This window comes from Simochromis diagramma, unplaced genomic scaffold, assembly GCF_900408965.1.
Source record: "Simochromis diagramma unplaced genomic scaffold, fSimDia1.1 OVJJ01000321.1, whole genome shotgun sequence".
Taxonomy (NCBI): domain Eukaryota; kingdom Metazoa; phylum Chordata; class Actinopteri; order Cichliformes; family Cichlidae; genus Simochromis; species Simochromis diagramma.
Genome location: NW_024386772.1, coordinates 1,388,110 through 1,411,179, shown reverse-complemented (window position 1 = coordinate 1,411,179; position 23,070 = coordinate 1,388,110). Strand labels below are relative to the sequence as shown.

At 42.9% G+C, this 23,070-nt stretch overlaps 1 protein-coding gene across 2 annotated transcripts in view; it reads right to left on the bottom strand.

Moving 5' to 3' along the window:
* gsg1l (gsg1-like) overlaps window positions 1-23,070 on the bottom strand; it is a 32,694-nt gene that overhangs the window by 6,509 nt on the left and 3,115 nt on the right. Inside the window, exons 2-3 of one of the 2 annotated variants that reach the window (XM_040042041.1) lie at window positions 10,215-10,262; window positions 429-581 (exon numbers count right to left, since the gene is read on the bottom strand). In XM_040042041.1, the coding sequence (XP_039897975.1) occupies window positions 429-581; window positions 10,215-10,262 (201 nt within the window). The remainder of the gene's footprint in view (window positions 1-428; window positions 582-10,214; window positions 10,263-23,070) is intronic. The other variant, XM_040042048.1, reaches the window with a different exon arrangement.

The window sequence follows — 23,070 nt, the reverse complement described above, 5'->3', positions numbered from 1 at the left end:
GAAAAAATCCCTGGCACCGCCACATCCGAGGCTGCCATGGGATAACCTCTGACCCTGGACGACCTCACAAATCTGTCTCAGGCTCTGTCCGCTCTGCTGCTGATTCTCACAGCAATACTCAGAATATATTTGTTTGTTTTAGATGTAAATGATGCCCAGTGGTGTTTAAAGGATGTTCCCGATGCCAAATTTCACTGGACACAAATTATCTAGTAGAAGAAGAAGTAGGAGAAGGAGAAGAAGAAGAAGTAGGAGAAGGAGAAGAAGGAGAAGAAGTAGGAGAAGGAGAAGAAGGAGAAGAAGGAGGAGAAGGAGAAGAAGTAGGAGAAGGAGAAGAAGAAGAAGTAGGAGAAGGAGAAGAAGGAGAAGAAGAAGAAGTAGGAGAAGGAGAAGAAGAAGAAGTAGGAGAAAGGAGACTTGCATCTTACCGGACAGCACGGTGAAAACGGCGGCGAAGGCGTTGAGTTTGAGTCCGTCGATGACATTGCTGGAGTGGAAAAGCTCGAGACACATGAGGCTGAAGCCGACCACCAGCAGCAGGATGTAGAGCACCTCGGACACCACGGACAACCACAGCACGCCTACAGACACCAACAGAGCGCTCAGTCAGACAGACCTCACATGGATGCGTCCCGGACTTCTGAAGCTACGAGGGCTCAAAACGCTGGAGAGAAACTTTGTCTCCCATTTGTTCCAACTTCAGCCATTCATTCATCTGCTGTCCAATAAGCCACAAACCTGTGATGAAACTTTGATGAATTCTCGGATAATGACACATCTCTCCTCTGTAGTGAGGACACGGCACTTAGAGCTCAAAACAAGGTGAGGTTATTTGTTTCTCATCATCCCGGAGGAGGACAGGAAGGTGTATGAGCCCTCTGGTCATAGACAGGGGAAAAACCCCTGCAGAGCTCAGAGAGACATTATAAAGGATGATGAACAGCTGTTACAACCCCGCTGTACCGTATGACATTTTTAAAGCACAGAAGAGATGTCATCCAGTAGGAGAAGCTGCCCTTGGGGTCCGCTCTCACTACCACGCTTCTTTTCTCCACATGTATTATTTCTAAAAAGGCAAAAAGCTCCTCACGACACAGAATTAAACAGGATTATCTGCTCCTCTCCGCTCTGCTCTGCTGGGGATGAAGAGGAGGTAAAATTACAACCTCCAGGCTGAATTTTCAATTTGAATGTCAGTGAGTTTTGGTGCGGCGCTTCAAAACCCCCAAACTGGGAATATTGATCACTAATTTTGTCTTTGCTCTTTTCTCTAGGCAAGGTGGCAACCAACTACTGTTTCCTCTGCATCAGGATGCTAACCTTTCATCCATGTCATCGTCTCCACGTGGACATATTTCTTCCAAACGGTCTAATAATCATTTCCGACTCCTTAATGAATCTTAACGAGCATCTTTAACTTCAAACAACTGCAAAGGAGAAGCCAGACTGTGTATTTCATGTGGTAGCACTGGTTTAAAGTCAGGGAACGACACTTCCATCCACTTTAGCCAATACAGATCATTTGAATATTGGCACCATGGAGATAAAGAGGAAGAGTCTGTGTGTCTCTGCTTAGACTGCTGTCAGATAAGCAGGAGAAACCTGTTCGCATTCCAGCACAACAAATTTAGTTTGTTTGTTTTGCTGTTTAGAAGTAAACAACAGTTATCGGGTGCATTGACATCACAGTTCACACGAGCAGTGACACAGATAAGGTGGAGCTCAGTCATGTGGGATGAGCTCAGACTAAATCAATCCACATCAAAAGGAAGGAGGTGGCGTGGGCATCTGACTAAAATGCCTCCTGGATGCCTCCTAGGTCAAGTGTTCCTGGGAGGAGGTCCTGGGACAGACCCAGGACGTCTCTGCTGCGATGGGGACCTGATAATTGGTAAAGGATGGATGGATGGCTCGGGTAGACAGACAGGTGGAAAAGGTGGAGGGATGCATGAACGCATGAATGAAAATACCTAATGGTCAAACTAAAAGAGCACCTGACTGACTCATATGACATTTGCTATTGAAGCGGAAACCAGACTCTCACCAGCTTTATTAAGCATCTAAAGATGTTATTACCTGAAAATATAATAAAATATATAAAGAATAAATTGAACCTAAATGCACCGGTGCTTTATATGTCAGGAGCTGGTGCTGGGAGACTCGTCGGGCACAGATGCCGAAGGACGCCTTGTGCTTGTGGAGATACGAGCAGGTTTGACGGAGCAGCAGAATCTGACACCCCGGAAATGAGAACAGGATAAATATCTCCCAGTACGAGCAAGGCCAGCGTGCCCTGTGTCAGTTATCAGTTCAGCGCACAAAGTGTCTTCTACTCATGTGAGTTTCTCCCAATGTGAAGTGTAAGTGCTGAGAGGAGGAAAATAAAGCACATGTGCAGCGGCAGCCCAACGCTGACACAAAGAAGCAGCTCGGAAACGTTCTCTCTCATCAGCCACACGAGCAGATTTTATTCAGATGCTTCCGAGCTCGTCCTGCATCAATCCGCTTATTTAATCACATCAAACTCCCGGCGAGAGATGAAAGATGACAAGAGACGCTGCTCTGACTCGAAACCCTGTAACCGGCGTGACCCCGCAGGTCGCACGAATTTGACTCCACGCTCTCTGATTTCTTATTAGCCGCCGCTGTAATTTCCGCACAGTCGATACAAACAAATTCCAGAGGTATAACCGCCTGCGGGGGAATTCAGAGTGCAACAATATTGACCAAAAACAATTTTCTCCCCTGTTTCTGTCTTATTGAATATGCACCAGTAGACTGAGCAGACTTCATTAGACTGAAGGCAGAAAATAAAATGTGCTGTGAAGGACTAAACCAACACTTCCTGATAACAGGAAGGAAGCAGCTCATCAGACCAAGTCTCATGTAAATGATATAATTACACCTTTAATTACTCTGTGCGCGCGAGTGTGTGTGTGTTTTCCTGAGCTTGTCAGTGGTGTGTGAAGTCAACAGTTTCTTGGGTTAATACATTTCATTTTTTGGGTTTTAGAGTTTTTAAAAACATTTTCATGTCATCAAATGCAAATTCTGATGAATTAATGCTGCTGTAACAGTTTAACCTGATACTTGATACTTGGTTTTACCTGCTGTCACCCCAGCAGGTAGGTTCCAAAGGGATTTGTGTCTTCTCCTGGGATCAAACTGGGTTTAAGTTTTATCACATTTTAGGAGCTGAAAGTGTCCAAATTTGGATGAGAGGGTGGAGTGCTAAGTGTTCGGCCAACACTAACTAGCTTAGTTATCCATAGACTGTATGGGAGCAGGACACAGACAGACAGGCCTGCTCAGTAACTTCCAAATTAATTCCTGAAATTCCTAGAAACTGGAGACTTTTGGATGGCCTGTGAGCACAGTACCAGGACCAGCTACAACTATAACCACCCGCTTCACCATCCAGCTGTCAGCCATTAAGGCCATGCCCTTTATTTCAAGCATCGAGTTTCCACGAACGGTAAAATTATCAGTAATGACCAAACATTTAATGTAACATTTAATGACCTTTTGTACAAGGGTGTAAAAATATCTGTTTCTGCCATTGGTGGAGACTGACCAGTGACTGAGTTTCTGACCAGTTATCTAATCATATTACCTCTAATTTGGCTAATATTTAAGACAGTTGAAAAATCAGGTTCATTTATTAAATGTATCCAGGTTTTGGAAAGTTTTGGAAAATGACATTTTTTCCCTATTTTGCCTCAGTGCAGACTTTCAGCTTTCATTCAAGACATTTACCCAAAGTGCTCCACTACCTGTTTGAGCATTGTAGCCGTTTTTATAAACAAGACCCCATTTTTAGAGGACCAAAAGTAATTGGACAATAGCCAAGCAGTTTCACTGCCAAGCGAGGCCAAGTCCCTCATTATTCCATGACAAATTAAGCAGATTAAAGATCTGGAGCTGGCTTCAAGTGTTCACCAGAACTCTGAATCCAAGGTCCAAAGAGATATTAGTGGAAGAAAACAAGGCCATTAGTAAGCTGAAAGAACAAAAATAAGTCTCTCAAAGATGCAGGAAAACCTTTAGATGTGACACACTCAACAAACTGGTTAATTCTTAAAAATAAAAAAAAAATGCATTAGTCAGCTGAGAAATAATGAAAAGAAAAAACTTTTACAACAACATGCAAACCATCGATTAGACTCAAGATCAGGCAAGACAGAAAACATCTAAAGAGTCGGCAGAGTTCTGGAAAAATGAAAGAAATCTTTGGACAGATGAAGAAATTATGATGAAATTATAGCAGAATGATGGAACAAGAAGAGAACGGAGAACATCATCTGAAGCAGAGCACATCATATGGCGGAGGTAGTGTTATGGCACTGGACTGTGTGGCTGCCAATGGCACCGGGTCACTGGTGCCTAGTTGATCACCGACTGCTGATAGAAGCAGCAGAGCTCAACTTCCTGTTCAGATTCAGCCAAAGCTGATCAGGCAGAGCCTCACAGTGCAGATAATTACCCAAAGCAAACTGCAAAAGCAACTCAAGACTTTCCCAAGGAAACGAAATGAGATTTGATGGCCCAGTTAGCTTCCTGATCTCAACCCACCAGCTTTTCAGTTATTAGTTACAAAACTGAAAGCTGAGAGACGCAAAAAGATGCAGCAGCTGAGGCTGCAAATTTACATTTTTTTGGAATTTAGTGCAAACGTTCGCACAAAATAAGTCTTGGGACCAAAGACGATAACTACCCACACCTTTCTGACAAATGTAACTTGGCAAATAAGATGAGAGCAGACAACGAAGGGTCTCATGAAAAGTTAAAAGTCTGTTTGCATATGAAAATAAACAGAAGTGGCCCAACAGCTGAACCTCTTTAAACTCCAGGATGTCAGACCCATCTTACATCGTGGATCAGATGCAGCACACTTTGATGTTAAGTGTCAGTTTAAAGAAGTTTAACTACACATTTGATCCTTCAGATATTTTAATATAAAACATTTCTATAGCAGATAGAAAAAAAACATTTTAATCTATGATCAAATAACTTTTGTGTAGCATAAAAATACAGTTAGAGTCCAAAGCTTATTCCTTTCGATGTCCAGTGAGGCTGAACTGGAGTCTTTGCTGGGTTGATTCTGGACCCCGAGCCTCATGTTTGACACCCCTGCTGTAATCTTTTCCCATGGTACGCACGTCTGAGTCCCAGTCCCAGTTTTCATAATTCCCTGTTCCAAAGAGTTTATATTAGTTTACAGCACCCATGCAGTCACCACTGATAGCCAGCTACATGTTCGTGCTACATGTTCGTGCATCATCTGTATGTTTGATCTTAATGACACACAGATGTAAAGAAAAATAAATGGCGCTTGTCGTGTCATCTCTCAAGTGGGTCTGGTTCTGCTGGAGTGGGCGGGACTTGAATCCTGGCTTCGATTCGCGCTCGCTGACTCTTTCCGTCTAATCAAATTAAGAGTTGTTTTTTTGTTTCACTTTTCATTAAGAGCAGACTTGGATCTGACTGAGGAGCAGCTGCGTGTTATAAAACCCAGCAGCAGGCATGTCGGGCCCAAAGGAAGGCAGATTAACATATCGTATCCTTGTGTGGGAAGCAAGGTCACCCCGCTCAATACATCATATCATCCACCTCTGCTCCATGCATCACTCCTGCTCTTCCAGATGGCATTAACAGATGAAACCATCGCAGAACTTTCATTATTAACTACCTGCTCTGCATGAAGCAGAGAATTAGAGGCAACGCCCCACATGCACCAAAATATTCCCTTTCTTCTGGATGCTCAAATATTCCTTTCATTCGCTGCAGGATATAAACAACATGAAATAATCTGCTCTTATCTGCAGTTAGGATGAATCTTGATGAGCTGCAATATTCCCTCATTATTCAGCATCCTCTTCTTAATATATTCTGCACTTCATTTGGGTTTAAAAAGAGTTTAAGGTTATACAAGAGGACCTTCTCATGAGGTAAGCCTTTCATGTTCTGGTCAGGTTACAGTCGGCAAAAGCAAACTTTGGAAACGTTGCTTAAAATCTGTCTAAAATTTTGATGTGAGCATACGGCCACATCCTCACCTTTGTTAGGCGACAGGCTCCAATAACTTCCATAAATCACCAGTGACACCACACAGGAAAAGACTCAGCCTGTTTCATATCAATTAATAAGTGTCACTTTGCCTCTTCCCCCTCCTTTGTCAATATAATAACGATGACGGCCTCAGGATGCTTCGAATGAATCTCAGAATCTTAAAATCCGAAGACCCAGTTTAGAGATGTATTCCACTATTTTCCTCATTTTCCCATTTCTCTCTTCAACTCATAGATCAACTATGACTTTCCTTAGATATAAACTATCTACAGATGTGCTCCATTATATTTCATTTCCAGCTGTGACAGCAAACTTCTCATTGCATTTTTCGGTGGTGGGAACTGGTCTTACACTGGTCCCAGTTTCTAACTAATCAGTGCTGTAATGGTGCTGGTATTGCTGGTTTAACTAAAGTGCCTCTAGAAGCCTCTTGGTATCGCATCATGGCTGCAGTTTGACAGTTATTTAGAAGCTCTTGTCTAAATATTTGGAGAAAAGAGACATAACTTTTATTTTGATCTACCAAATACTGCAGTTCCTTTAATGTCCACTAGAGGCTCCAGCAGTAAATCTGCAAAAACTGTTTTAGTCACTTTAGTAAATTTCTTAAATTTCTTTCCTTTTTTAGGGGTGCGGCCTCTTGGCGAGACCCTGAACTGGACCTCTGGACCGTGTGTGTGCTGTTGGAGCCTTTTGGAGCATTTTTAATGACATCATCTGTCCAATAATATGGCCGCTGTGAGGTGACTAACAGGCTGTCCAAGGAGTCTGAGCTCCAGTTATAGTGAGTAAAATTTCATGAATTTGACTGGATGTTGATTAGCACCAGGTAGCAGGTATCTGTGTCTATTTGCTGCACCCATACGTCCAAGGATCTGGCACGCTACTCACGACAGCTAACATTAGCCACCCTCTGGTCCAAATACAGAACTTCTGTATTTTAAAAACAGAAAAATATTAAATTGTTCGGGGAAAATGTGAAAGATGAAGTTTGAAAGTATCCAAGGACTAAAGTCCAACCTTTATATACAGTCTATATATTTAACTGTCATCTCCTGCTACATTTGGTAAACTGAACATAAATAAATACACACTCTTTCCTCTACAATGACAGCGGTAATGACTGGAATCTTCTAATCACAAGTTTTAAAGTGCTTTGAGTTGTTTTTATAATTAGACAGAGGGGTTTGTGGTAAATGCAGTTTAAAAAGCAAAACAAAAATGCAGCTATGTTACTTTTGGAAGATTGATGCAATCTTACCTGCATGGTACCACAAACTTCAGCACCAGTTGTAATTACAGAAAGTGGTCAAAGGTTAGTCCACGTGACCTTATTTAAGGTAGTATGTCCCAACTCTCCGCATACTTCCTGTAGAACGAGCTTTGGAAAGGCAGTTGCAGCCCTGCAGTCTGGCCGAGCAGATGTCACAGTTTATGTGGGACATTTTTATTCAGCCTCCTTGTCTGATGTATTCAGCCGATGTCCCACATTTTGATCGGCTTCAAAGGAATTTCACTTTCCTGCAGTGAGTTTTATTTCCTGATGGATGTGAAGGAAGCAGTAAAGTAGAAGTTAACCTGTGTTTTGCTGCTTAACAGTGAAAGTTGCAGATCACCATGAAGTGTTGAGCAGATTCCAGATGGATACGATGGAAGATACCACAAAGAAAGTCAAATGAGCAGAAATACTGAGACACTGAGTTTTGTCAGATGCATCCCGCTGACCTGACAGAGATAATTGGAAGTAGGAGATGGCCGTTAGAACATTTATGGAAGGCTTCCAAGCTTGAGGTCCATAGGGTACATCTCAAGGAATCAATTTTCTCACTTAACGACATGATAAAAAATGTTTTGCTAATCTAATAGCTTCAAAAAAGAAAAATCCCAGAGTGTCGTTTGATACAATTAAGAACATTGTCTCTCCTGATATTCCTCATGTACCAGTCTATACTAAATCTGATTGTAATGACTTTTTAAACTATTTTGTTAATAAGGTCGCTGCCATCAGGTCGAATATTTCTCCATCATCCTCTCAGTATCACACGTGCGTACCTCTGATACCTGCTCCTCTTTTACTCCTGTTACCTTACAGGACATCAGTGTCTGCTCGGTCAGATGAAACTGACTTCAAGCCACCTCGATGTACTTCTTCGTTAGTGTGTTTGACTCTATTGGCTCCTGCATTCTGGAAATAATTAATACTTCTCTTTATACTGGCTCAGTTTCCAGCTATTTTAAACAAGCTATTGTTGAACTAATGTTAAAGAAACCTAATTTGGACCCATCTCTTCCAAGCAGTTACAGATATTTTCCAGTCCGGGTTCTGCAAATTACACTCCACTGAAACCGCTTTGCTTAAAGTGTCTCTGATGGCAGCAGAGTCAGTAGAGTACAGCGTTCTGGTTCTGTTGGATCTCAGCTCTGCTTTTGATACTGTTGATCACAGCATCCTGATAAATAGGCTGAAGGACTTGTTTGGGATCACTGGTGTTGTTTTAAATGGTTTATGTCGTATCTATCTGAGAGATCTTTTACTGTCTGTATAAATCATCTGCTGTCTGAAACATCAGTTCTGGCTTCTGGGGCACCTCAAGGATCCGTTTTAGGTCCGAGTGTCTTTTTGCTGTATATCCTCCCTCTAGGCCACATTATCAGACGTTACATATTTCTTATCATCTCTATGCTGATGACATTCAGTTGTACTGTTCTTTCAAAGCTTCTGAGTTTTATAAATTGTCGTCTTTAAATAATTGTCTGTCTGAGATCAAACAATGGTTAAATGACAATTTCCTCCAGTTAAATGCAGATAAAACAGAAACCTTGATTGTTGCTCCTGATCACATGCTCTCAGAAATTAAGCAGCACTTCAGTTTTTTTAGACCCTTCATTTCAGTCGAGTCTCAGAAACGTAGGTGTTATATTTGACAGTTCAATGTCTCTTGAGAAACACTCTGAACAACTTGTCCGGAACCGTTTTTATCATCTAAGAAACATTTCTAAACTCAGGCTACTGGTGTCAAAGGCAGAACTTGAGATGATTCCTGCTTTTATCTCTTCTCGTTTGGATTATTTTACGTGTCTCAACAAATCAGCTCTGGATCGCCTTCAGTCTGTACAGAATGCAGCGGCAAGACTTTTAACTGGTACAAACAAGAGGTCACACATTGCTCCAGTTTTGGCTTCTCTTCATTGGTTGCCTGTAAATTTTAGGGTTCATTTTCAAATTTTAGTTGTAACTTTTAGAGCTCTGCACGGTGAAGCTCCCCAGTATATCTCTGACCTGCTGAAACCTCATGCTTCATCCCGAGCACTTAGGTCGTCAGGTCAGAGGTTACTGGTACTAGGTTTAAAACACGTGGGGATCGGGCTTTTCAGGCTGTGGGACTCCCTGCTGTTGTCGTTACGCGGTCTAGACTCCATCGACTCCTTTAAAAAGCAGCTGAAGACATTTTTATACAAACATTTTTTTTTCCCCACTGTTTTATATTATTTTATTTGTATTTCTGATTTTATTCTGAAGCACTTTGTGATTTTTATCTGTGAAATATGCTATATAAATAAATTTTACTTACTTACTACTTAGTAGTTAAAAGAAGTTTAACAGTTTCAGGGATAGAAAAAGGGAATAACGAGTATATGCAGGAAGAAGAAAGAAACTTCAGCTTTTATCTCCAGAGAGAGTTGGAAAAGTCTCCTTCAGATTAAAATCACAAGGTAAACACCAAACCTGTAACCTCCCCTGTGAGTTTATTTCAAGTTTGATATGTCAAAATGACCGTGCAGCGTTGGTGACGTGTCCCACGCAAACACGCTTGTTATTGTCATTTTAGATGTGAACTCATAACACACAAGGGCACAGCACTACAGTCGTCCAGGAGGTGAGAGGTAATAAAAAACTCTGAAAGTCCAGAATTCACATTTTTCTTAGTGCACCACAGGTGAAAACCCTCTGAAACAGTGAAAGAGTCCAAAAACGAAAGAGTGTGTGTGTGTGTGTGTGTGTGTGTGTGTGTGTGTGTGTGTGTGTGTGTGTGTGTGTGTGTGTGTGTGTGTGTGTGTGTGTGTGTGGTTTTTTCCCTTGGCCCAGTGAACAGGTGGGGAGCGGCAGGGAGTGGCGAAGCCGCCTAATGACCATCATCACTCACCTCTCTCCGATGCCGGGGCCAAATCAATGAAGCTCCGACACTTCTCACCTGAGAGGAGAGAGAAAGGGAGAGGAAGGAGAGAGGGAGAGAGGGAGATGTATATGTAAAGAGGGAAGAAGAGGTGGAGGAAACAAGGTGAATCGAGTTGGGAATAAAGGGGGGGGGGGGAGCAGGTGCAGAGGATGAGGCGATTAGTGGGCAGGAGACAAGGATGGAAATGAATGCATAGGGGGGAGAGAAAAGGATAAAATGAACGTTAGTGTGGCGGACTGATACGAACTGAAACCACGTCAGGCTCACAAATAAAGACACAGTGACTCCTCAAGATGATCCTCTGCACACTACTGCACACTGCCAGGCGTTATTAAGTTGTTTTAAAAGCTGTATTAGTCACATTCATTTGCTTTTATTCCGTCGCATTAAACAAAAGATGTTTACAGCACAGAGCTGGAGTCGGGATGAAAATCCCAAAGCAGAGAACTCAGTTAAATGATTAGAACGATCTGTTGATCCATTCTCTGACAAAAATCTGGGTCATGGTCACGAGGGCAGAGACATCCACCCATCTCCACAGTCACCTCCTCCACCATTTCTAAGGGGACACCAAGGTGTAGCCAAGACACCCGATCTCTCCGGCAGTCTGACAAAACATCGCCTAGATGTCCTCCATTGTTGTGTTATGTCATGGGGTTTTTCGAATGTATGTTTGTCACAGTTTCAGATCATCAAACAAATTCAAATATTAGACAAAGATAACAAATGTAAACACAAAATGCAGTTTCTAAATTATGGTGTTTGTTATTAAAAGGAAAATAATCCAAACCTACGTGTCCCTGTGTGAAAAACTGATTGTCACCGACCCGTCATTACATAAATTAGCTGTGATGTATCACATCTTTGGAAAGCTGAATTCAGTTTCTAGCCACACCCAGGCCTGATCACTGTCATACCTGTTCACAATCAAGAAATCACTTAAATAGGACCTGCCTGACGAGGTGGAGCAGACCAAAAGATCCTCAAAAGCCAGACATCACGCCGGGATCCAAGGAAATTCAGGTACAAATGAGAAACAAAGTAACTGAGATTTCTCAGTCTGGAAAAGGTTATAAAGCCATTTCTAAAGCAGAGGGACTCCAGCAAACCGCAGTGAGAGCCAATTTCCACAAATGGCAAGAACATGGAACAGTGGTGAACCTTCCCAGGATTGGCCAGCTGAAGAGAATTACCCCAAGAGCGCAGCGGCGACTCATCCAAGAGGTGACAAAAGACCCCAGAACAACGTCCAAAGAACTGCAGGCCAGAGTTCATGACTCCACCGTAAGAAAGAGACCTGGCAAAAATGGCCTGCATGGCAGAAAACCAATGCTGAGCAAAAGGAACATAAAGAAAAATATCTGGATGATCCCCAAAACTTTTGGGAAAATATTCTGTAGACTGACGAGACAAAAGCTGAAGTTTTTGGAAGGTGTGTGTCCCATTACACCAAACCATAATACACCAGCAAGTCCACCTCTGACTAGGCCGATCCAGTGTCTTCATTTTGCTTTTCTTAAGCCACTCAAAGTCCTGACCAGAATCAGATTAAGATGCTGCGACATGACCTTTGAAGGCGGCTCATGTGTGGCTGAACTATAACATTTCTGCAAAGCTGAATGGACCAAAATTCCACAGCTGTAAAAGACTCGTTGCCTCTAATCATCAATTAAAACTGGTAACAGCAGGTGGTTAGTTTGTGATATTAGTCATTGCTCTGACCTAGATTTACTGCTCTTGTATTAAGGTTTGTCTCAGTGGCAGGTGGGTCACATATTAGCCTTAACACTTTGCATATGACTGGGTAGCATTAGCAATTTATATCCAACAGCATTTTTAGTTTATGTGTTTCTGAGTACAGTTTTTAAGGAAGTGCTTCGCTTTCTCTTGTATTTAGATCAGAGTGAGGATTTCGGACAGGTTGGGCTCCATGGGATGTTCTGGGATTATTGAGAGTCAGAAAGAAGTGGGAACGGTCATTGGCTGACTAATTGTCAATTACAAGTTGGTCATGTGATTAAACTTCTCTTGCTCGTGGTTGCTAACCTTCATAACTTTGTGATGTGGAGCAATACTGAATGTGTAAAAAAGAAAAAGTGTGACTCTTTCTCAGATTGTTCTAGTTTCAGTTTCGAGTGTCCTCTTGGCTTCATTATATTTCTTCCTGACACACTCGGGCCTCGGTGAGTTCATCAGAGCTCACGAGACCCTGCAGGTCACAGATCAGCAGCCACAACACGAGCTATAATTCAGCCCGTGCAGTGTCACGGGCAGCAGGCGGGCCCATCTATAACCAGCCCAAACACCGACGCCCACACACGCACAGAGCCATACTCGCTGAACAGCAGATGAAGACACACTGTTTGATCACACTGATGCTGAGGACGATTTAGGTTTCCTGTGGTGAAAGAAAAAGAACAGAAACTCAACGTCAGTCCTGCAGAAACTCTCTGAGATTCTGGAAGTCCCGTTAGCTCAACAGTGCATTCAGAAGAATAGCTTTTATGTCTAATTTGTACTTTTATTCCACAGTTTCAGCTCACATGATTCCTGTTAATCTACTGTTGCATCACCTATGGGCAGTTATTCTAACCTAGAGAGCAATCGGTGTTTGGCCTAAATGTGGGCTGCATTCAGACTTGGCTGACAGCTATGATTCAGGGTCGGTCTGGCTGACTAAATTTAGCCATAGCTTCAGCTCACATGGACCAAATTTCAGGTGTTCTTTGGCAACTGGGTCACCTCTTAACCACAAAACACTTACCCCTGTCAAGCCCATCTCATGACTGATGGGCCATTTCCGCTTCTCCTATAACAGAGTGAAAACGCTGCTGGAAATGAGCCGAATGACCCTTAACCCACTCCTTCCTGTTACCTGTTCTCCACCTGGTGCTTGTATCCTTCCTTCCTCTGTTCTCCCCTGGCTTCCTGTTGGGAACTAAACTGAAATAAGAATAAATGTATGACTGTAGCTAAAATCAGCTCTTTGATTGTTTCCTCTAAGCGCCTGTTTGACAGAATCTGAAGAGGATGGTCATATTTCATCTTTTCAAGGTTAAATGTGAATTTGCTCACACCTTGGTGAACTGAAGTGAAGCTGTGATGCAGCCAAAAGGTGAGCGTCTCAGCGTCTGATTAGGACATGAATCTAAAATGTAATTAAAGAGTGAGCGGGCTCGTCTGTGACCTGATGACAGGACTAACAGCACAATCAGTATTCCTACGCCTTCCTGCCGCACACAGAAGCCCGCGCTGCTCTAAAATGTCAATTATCAAAAAAAGAGAGAGAAAATCACGCTCGCAGTCTATCAGGCTGTAATGAAACAGATCCATTTAAAGAAGCTTCAGGTGTCTTCTCTTGTAATTTTGGTTCACAGTCCTGGCTCTCACTTTTGCACCACTCTTTCATTATTCTCCCTTCCTGCAGCTCTGCAGACTGTTTAATCAATGATCCGATGTCATTTGGGGGTTAATTGCAGCTGTAATGAGTATGAATGCTTTTGTGAAACAACACCTAATGTGCCATTACTTCTACATTTAAAACCGACCGTATAAAACGTCAGATTGAGAATGAACTTGAAGAACATAAAGGCTCCAGTCTCATTTGTGCTGATCCAACACCGCAGTTCAAAACTGGACGTGCCGAGTGATCGATGGACGTGATTGAGAAACTGAGGAACGCTGCACAGTCACAATTATGACTTGCGTTAAAGCACGTCCTCCTCTATCTCTAATTGGATCATAAATTTCTAAATTAACACCACGTTTTATTCAACAAGACTTCAAACCAGCGACTGAGACCATAAACCCATCAGGAAAGTGTTTACTGCGCCCACAGAGCGAGGCAACGGACCAGTGGAAGCCCGAGGAGTTGCAGCATGGTGGTTAACTCCGTTGCCTCACAGCAAGAACATCAACCATGTGGCTGTGTTCACTTTTTCCAGTGTTTGCTCTGCGGGTACTCCGACGTCCTCCCAGTCCAAAGACATACAGTTAGTGGGTTTAGGTTAACTGGTGACTCTAAAGTACCCATCGGGTGTGACTGACTGGCTGGCTGTCTGTGTTGACTGGTGAGTGGCAGTGTGCAAGCTTAATGTTGTGAAGGACGGTGCTTTGGACTGAAACTACAACTTCTACCTAAACCTAATTAACTAACTGTGAGCACCGAAATCAGGAGCAAAAGGAAAACACAAGGTTACACAAATAAACCCAAGACTCAGGACACTTTGTCTGCAACGGTGAGACGCCTGCAGCATCTGACAGAACATCAGTATTTCACACACTGCTCCATGCCAGAGTCCTCAGCAGCCATCCTGAGCCGTCTCGCTTGTAACTGAATAACTTTTGTGCTCACAGATATGAAAACATCATCAGTCAGATCAGCTCCAAAGGTTTGGTGGATTTGCCTCAAAGCAACATTTTAAAGACTTTTTCCTCCACAGGTTATACTTCTACGTCACAGTCACACAGCTTCACTGAAGGCTCCATCCACGGCAACAACGCAATCAGCATCTCCAGCTCCGCCCACCAGAGCACAACTAATAGTCTGATTCACGTTATGGGTCCGGGAAGGAAGAACAGTACTTTTACCTTCATCGTCACTACAATAATGAGTAAATATGTCTGCACAAACCTCTGCTGTGCATCTTTGATAATGTGCCTGATCATTTTCAAATGCAACCTCCTTCAGCAGTGATGGTTTCCTGTGCGACTTCATCAGTCTGTCACATCACTGTGGAGGAGTTTTGGCCAACTCTTCTTTATAGCGTCGATCAGATCATTGAGGTTTGCAACATTCATTTATGCACAGAAAAGACTGAAAAGATCACAGCCTCTCAGTCAGGCTGAGGTCTGGATCACTGCAGCTCCTCCTTTTTTTAAGTTGGAAATGTGCTGCTGTGCTCGGGATCGTCGTCCTGTTGATGACCCAGTTTGCTTTAGCTGTGGGACACAGCCTCACATTTGGCTCTAGAACACTTTGGTGAGGTCACGGTACACTCAGTGACTGCAAGGTGCCCAAATCATGATCGGTCCACCGCTGTGGTGAAGGCTGGGTTTGAACTTTGGCCTCATTGGTCCTGATGTCTTGTTGGTAGTTCAGATGCTGCCATGCTGTTTATAGAGAGAAGAGGTTTTCTCCTGCATCCCTTCCACACAGCCATACTTGTTCCTACATAGCAAGCAGGTCTGGCCCGGATCTGGAATCAAGCCGGCACTGCTGGCTGACTTCTGGCATGTAAAGACATATGTCATCCAGATATGGGCCAGGCCTGGCATCAAGCTGGCACTTCTGATTGACCACTGTCATGGCAGAGTGTATGTCAACCAGATATGGGCCAGGTCTGGCAATGATGCCACTGCTTATGTGATGGCATGCCATATCTGGCCCGATTGTGGTTTAGTGTATGTGGCCCAGGCCCATAGAAAACAGGTCTTCCCAGGATCCGGCATCAAGCTGGCACTTCTAACCGCAATGATGGCACTGTTTATGTTCCTATTTTAGTTAGAAGACCCAAATGCCATGTTGCAATACTGTACTGCTATGGTAGCCAACGTTTCAAATGCAGAAAAGCGTCTGGACTTCTTTAAGTTACTTGAAGACGTTTCACCTCTCATCCGAAAAGCTTCTTCAGTTCTAAGGTCAAATGGTGGAGAGTCCCAGATATAAACCTAGTGGGAGTATCCCACAGAGGGACAAAAGGGTCCCACAGGGGGACCCACCTTAAGGTGGGGCCAGGTTTCACAATGAACTCACCCGAAAGTCTGGCTGATTGGGACCCAGACCCAGTTTCACACCGTGGCTCAGGTGATTAGAGGATCATCAGGGGACCCTTTTGCAGGTTTGACAGGTTTGTGAGTGTACACTTTATCCAAAACCTAGTGACGGTTTACTCATCTTTGCCAGTGGGTGGTGGTAGCTCAGGAGGTAAAGCAGGACACCTACTGATCGGAAGGTTAGTGGTTCAATCCCTGGCTCCTCCAGTCTGCATGTTAAGAGTGTGAATGTGTATGAATGTAGTTAGGAAGCACTCAGTGTGATTGGGTGAATGTGGAACGTTGTATAGAGTACTTTGAGTAATCCGGGAGACTAGAAAAGCGCTATATAAAAGTCAGTCTGAACAGAGTCTCATCATGTTACTTTTGCACTGTTTTGCATGTTCTGGCACATGTTGGTATTACATGGCTTGATTAAGATACACATTTGGCTGACATCTGGGGCCAGAGCTGAAACTGTTCTGGGCCAGCAGTGTGTCTGCAACTGGCCCGTGCCTGCACACAGCTTACACATGGTCCACATACCGCAAAGAATGACGGCCCTTTGGTGGCCCAGATCAGGTTTGCCAGAGGTAGTCCACATATGGGCCAGCACAGGACCACCAGTGTGTCTTCAACTGGCCTTGTGCTGACCCACGTGTGGCCCAGATCTGGCAAACGTGATCTGGGCCACCAAAGGGCCGTCATTCTTTGCGGTATGTGGACCACGTGTAAGCACATTATGTGGGCCAGATCCGGGCCATACCAATTTTGCTATGTGGGTTCAGTCTTTTTCTAACTGTGCTGTCCTGAACCATTAACCTGGCCTGAAGAGTCTTTGATGGAGCTCTTGGGTTTGTTTGCAGTTTCTCTGAGTATTACGCGCTCTTGTCTTGGGGTGAAACAGGTTCTTCCTTCTACAATATAATAAAAAGAGAAAATACATGAAACAGGCTGTTAAAAGGCTCAAACAGTGACAGTGAGGCTTTCACAGAAAGGTCACGTCGATGTAAATTGAACTTTTTTGCAAATTAAAGCCTCTTTTTGGAGCGACCGACTCTGTTCTCATTACTGCTGTCACTGCGAGATGAGCTCCTTAGGAGTCTGTTTGCCAGTCGTGCCAGATTGAAGTGATGTAATGAAGTGAATAAGCCTCGCTGAAGCTTTCATGACGCCATGTCTGCATGCTTTCACTTAACCTCTTATTGCCTGGGTGGAATACAGCATGTCTGGATTCAGATGCGATATCAAATCATAGTCAAAGAAGGTTTAAAAGTTCAGTGAAGTCTGGATTGACGGCGAGACTCCAACATGAGTCTCCCAGCAGGGTGTTTGAGGAGAGAACAGGGACAGTGAGGAGCAGCACAGTGAGACTGATGAAGAGAAGCAGTAAAGTCGTACGCATCGATCAGCCCGAGCAGGCTTCGGTAACTCTGAGATTGGCCCCTTCTGAAGCAGTCCAAAGCTCTGAGACGATGGCTGTTTTTAAAGGAAAAAAATCCCACTGAATCATTTATTTCCCTCCATGTGTCATTTTTCACAGTGGCTCCAAAGTACGGACCTTTCATAGGAAAGCAGACTGATAAATAATTACTGTGTAGTGCTTGGATAAGTTTCACACAAGCAGAAAAGCTTGAATCATTAATTCAATTATTAATCTATTTTTAATAATAAGCTGCTGTAATATACGGATCAGCTGTGCAACAGGTCACATATAGCTCCAGCTCCAATGGCTGATGGCCACGTATTCCAATAATGAGCTCAGCGTATGTGCAGCCATCAAACACACCGAAATGGCTTGTTTCAGGTAGAGGATGAATTGGCCCACTTTCTAATAGAGCTACACTGAGCTCAGCGGGTCCACTTTACAACAATTACAAATATTTTTTCGAACAAAAGAAAATATTAAAAGAAGAAAAATTTATTTTACTAAGTAATACTAATAACACACAACAGCATATTCAGTACTGGTGAACTTAGGGCCCATATGTCTGTTAAAGTATCATCAGAGATAAGGATCGGCGTGGTCATTTTAAAAGTGGATCCTATTTTCAAGTCCAAGGTGTGCTGAATGCAAAAAACAGATAAAGATGTTGAAACACTTCTTCTAAGAAATTCATGACATTGCGATGAATAAATAAAATACTGCTGTTTTTGTGTTTTGTGTGCAGCTTCATCAGGAAGTTGCATAACTCACATACATTTGTAGAATTATATTATATCGTGGACTCTAGTAGCTTAAAAGCATGATCCATAAGCTGTAGACAGGCAAGCAGAACTTCAATCCCAAACAGGAAGCTCCAACAGAACAAAAACAAACACTTGAGTTGGCTGAGGTGAAGCCTATCAGACAGCTAGCAGCTCCAGCTGCCTGTGTCACCATTAACCTGTCAGTCCAAAAGACCACGCCCATAATAATGCAAACTTTATACAGAGGAATTCACCCTCGTACAGCTGTTATAAATGGAGAAATTATCTGTAGAGACCAAAACTGTTTCTGTATCAGGCTGTAAACGTGTTTATTTCTGCTGTGAAGTTGGACATTTGAACATGGGAGTCTATGGGGACTGACCTCTGCTGGACACTAGAGGTACTGCAGCTTTTGGCGCTTCTCTGTTGACTTCTTGAGCTTTCAGTGAACAACACGAGCAGCAACACAGAGCCCAAAACTGATAAAAGTGGTGTCAAAATATTATAGAGAATATTACTGCAAACAAAGGTAACCGAGAGTCAGCTTAAATCTGTGACGGACAGTGTCATATTCATACAGCAATTATGTATAACGTACATGTAATTTTAAGTCCTAACATCTTTGGAGGTTAATCAATGTTAATTAGTGATGCTCTCGGTGTCTCCATCACCTCCCCAGGATGATCTCATTTTTAATTCTCAAAGGTGATGCTAATAATTATTTCTGTAAAAACAAACAAGCAGAGCGAAGTCAGAGAAGAAAAAGGAATCGATGGCTGAGAGAGGGAGTCACACTGTAAAATTTTATTATCATAACTCTCCGCTCAGCGATGTCAGAATGCCTTTTTATCCAGCACTGCTGGGCGAACCACACTGTAATAAAGATACAGGCCTTTAGCTCGCAGACCAATCACACTGAAAGGAGAAATTACCAGTTACTAACAGGCAATTCATAGTGAGTTATACTCAAACAGATGTTTGATTTTTTTAAAACAAAAACTCAGAAAAAATCCCATCAACAGCACAGTGAACACAGTCTGTCTGCAGACCGGGAAATAATCGATAGGGCTGGGCGATATGGCCTAAAATTCATATTGCGATATAATTTGAAGCATGTGCGGTAACGATATATATCGCGATATATTCTTTTCTTCTGTATAACGTATTTTCCACACTATAGGGACTTAAAATCCTTTAATTTTCTCAAAAATCGAGAGTGTGCCTTATGTATGAATTCTGGTTATGCTTACTGACCTCGAACCGATTTTGGTTGCAGAAATCTGTTAAAAATGTTTTAGTACAACTTTGGTAAGCCGCACTGCTTGATGGATTGTCAGAGCATTACGGCTGCCGTAGTGAGGAGCTGCGCGGAGTAATCTGGGTCCAAAACTCCGTCTGTTTCAGGTCCCAAAGTCAAACAAACACTGAGAGTTAAAAACGGTCTAAATTCCACCTGGTAAAGCAGCAACGCTTTACCAGGTGTAACAATTAAGTTTAACATCCATGCATCCATGAAAACAGAATTTATTAAATTTAATGGAGTTAGAAGTTAACAGGAAGTTAGCTCGCTAGTTTCCACCTAAACATGACATAGCATGTTCTGACTGAGATTTTTGAAACTAATTCAAACGTACAGCTCTGCTATCACTTCCAACATAAATGAAGACAGGAAACTAAACAGCAGTGACGTTTGCAGGGTTACTGAAGTTGGACTACCTGGTATATAATTTTGTGCTACGTGATTGCTAGCGACACAGCTATGTTAGCATAACATTAGCACAGTGAAGCTGGAGGATGAACGCCAACTTTTTTTCCCACTCGATAAAAGTTAACGTGAGGGATTCTGGTGGTCAGAGACAAATGCAATCACATAGCAGGATGCTGTACACGGGCCAAACTTCAGTCAGGAGAACAACTGAGATCATTCATCCACAATACGAGGTTAGTTATTAATATACTGCAACAACATGGGAATAGATGACCCAGTGACACTGATGTTATTGCACTTAGTCTAAAGGTTCTGCAGCACATCTCAGCCACACAGCAAAGCTTCATCCCAGCCTCTGCATTAAACTGTCTGGAATCACTGCAGCAGCCTTCATGGTGGGAAAACATGTTAGGTTTATGAATTATGATCCACAGCCCCCCAGTACTACCACACATTAACAGGTTTAAGTCCTCTTTATCATCAACAACACAGGGAGAGCCAAAGAATGAGCCAAGATTAGTTTTATATGCATCACCAATCAGCAGCTCGAATCTGTGAGGAAAAAAGGCAAAAATCCACAACCCTTTGGTCCAAACATCAACTTTATCATCCAGGCCAAGCTGCAAATCAGCCCGTGCTGCGTCATGCCAAAGAAGTCGTCCAGACAAATAAACTATACGTATACTTGTTTTATCACAGTCGAGACAGCCAGCATCTCCAGTATTCTGAATTTGTTCCAGAACTGAGGAAATAGCTGAATAAAACATTGGGCTTGGCAGGAAATCCACCATATTTTTGCTGCTGGGCTTTTCTGTAGAGTTCATCATCACTGGGACAGAAGAAAACACACACACACACACACACACACACATTCAAACTCTCCGGCTCTTCCCAAAGCTCCGCGCTGTGTCACAGGTGTTTGCGTACCTGATCTCAGGTAACACTCTCTTTGGTCTGTTACGCATCAGCGCAGGAGGCTAAATGAGGAGGTGGGTATGATGTTGAATCTTTATCAGCTGATAATTAAACAGCTGGTGTTTGGAGTTGCTTTCATCATTATTCAGCCTCTGCAGCACATGTATAATATCTGCATATTAATGTGGATTGTTTACATGGTTTGATTAAAGTCGGCACACGCTCAGTTCAGCCATCAGGACTAGTAAGAGTGACAGGCGCTGTAAACATTTTTAAAAAGTGCAAATACAAATTATCAGCGGTCTTCAACTCAGTTTGAATCCAATCACCTCAACTGGCATTCCTCAACCTAACCAAGAAGTTTTAGCGCCCAGCGCCTCAGTCACACCGGCCTACAGACCGGTCGGTGCACGGTGTTGGACCAAAAACTTCCTCACGATTGTTTCGGTTGCTTGTAGGTTGCCATGGTTACCCACAGTTTTCATGGAAGACACCAGCTTTCCTGGAAAGCCGTGGAGGCCAGGCCAGGCAGCTGGACACTTAAGCAGTTCAGATTGTGTTTGGATGGTTCACAGAGAGTTGCTTCGAAGACAGTTTAAAAGAATCGTGAGTGTAATCTCAGAGAATGGTGCTGGTTTGTTCTCCGGGAACTGTTTGAGGTTTGTAAGGAGGGTCTGCAGGCAGGTGAGGCAAGAAGGTAAGATTCCTTGAAAGAATCCTTAACAGGGAAGTATTGACTCGGAGAAGACAGGTGAGCAAGTTCAGGTAAGTTTCAAGACCAAAGTGGGAATCAGACTTTACCCCAAGACCCAAACACTACAAACTGATTCCAGTGACACCAACTACATGCACAATGTTAATGAGACTAAAAAAACCTGATGCAAGCTGGAAATGGAAACTGTCGCCTTCAAAATAAAAGCTGCGCCTTCCGAAACTTGTTCATTGAGAGTCCGCTGGGGAGTGTTTCCTTGCAAGCTCCTGCTGAGGTTGGTGCACCACACTCTTTGCAACCAGTTTCACCCAGCAGCAACAGAGCAGTTGGCAAATACACATGTATCGATAGCAACAAAATTTAATCAGGCAAAAAGAAAGTGAAAAACAAAGCAGAGCAAAGAGAAATCCCAAAGTTTTCAAAGACAACAAATAATTTAGACTGGATGTTGGGATTGATCTAAAATACAAACAGATGAATGCATAAAATCTTTGATGAAAATGCAGCTTTGGGTTTAAATCTAATGAAATGTGCATTCCTGTTGGTGAGAGCAGCGCCGAGAGCAAAAATATAAACACCCTGTTAAACAAAAAAGGTGCTGCTCCATCAGCAGCTTCTGTTCCAGTGTTGGTCTCAGTGTAAACATCCTGTAGATTTAATGAAGAGCTGGAACAAACCGATCCTTTCAGAATGTGAGGGAGGAATTTAACAAGCTTAAGCTTCGGGGTGTGACGGGATGTGTGTTAGTTCAATACTTGATGTGCTGGACGGGAGACTTTCTTAGTTTTGTACTTACTGAGATCTGAGCTGTCAGAGCTCAGTTTGAGTCGATGTATTAACAGAAAATTTAGAGCAGATTAACAGATTCAACCTTCCTGAGGCCGAATCTGCAACACTCCTGCTCACACCGTGCAAGGCCGCTGAACAGCCACTAGATGGAGCTCAAACTGACTGCAGATGTTAGGATAAGTGAAGCCAGATAAGAAAGTTATCCTGGGTATGTTGAAGTTTGTAGCACAGCCCCCAGATATCCAGTCTGACACAGAGGAGAGACCTCTGACATCAAATAATGCAAAGAATGAGCTCAAAATTAAAACTAACTAAAAAAAAAGATTGTGTCTAAATAAACTCAAAAATAACTTATTTTAAGTAATGCTTGAGGAGATATGAGCGTTTAAGTCTCAGTTACATTAAACCATATTCATATATATTATGTATTAAACATGAATAATAGTTTTTAGGTGCTGTGATGTTTAGAAATGCTCCCCTGGTCTCAGCTTTCCTGTCCTCGATCCACCTTCCTATCGCAATAAAAGCTAAAAGACCACAATAAAAACACAAGGGGGCGCTACAGCAAGAGCTTAAATACGAGTTTCTCGTTTCTGCTTCTGCAGAATTAAAGGATCCCTCCCATGTGGGTTACTGGCGGTCATCAGTCAGGACTTAAGGCCTCAGGCTGAGCATTTTATTTCCTATTTGCCTCTGAAGTGAAAATTCTCACAGAGAAATAAGGTTAAAAATGCATTCACATTCTGAACAAAGCC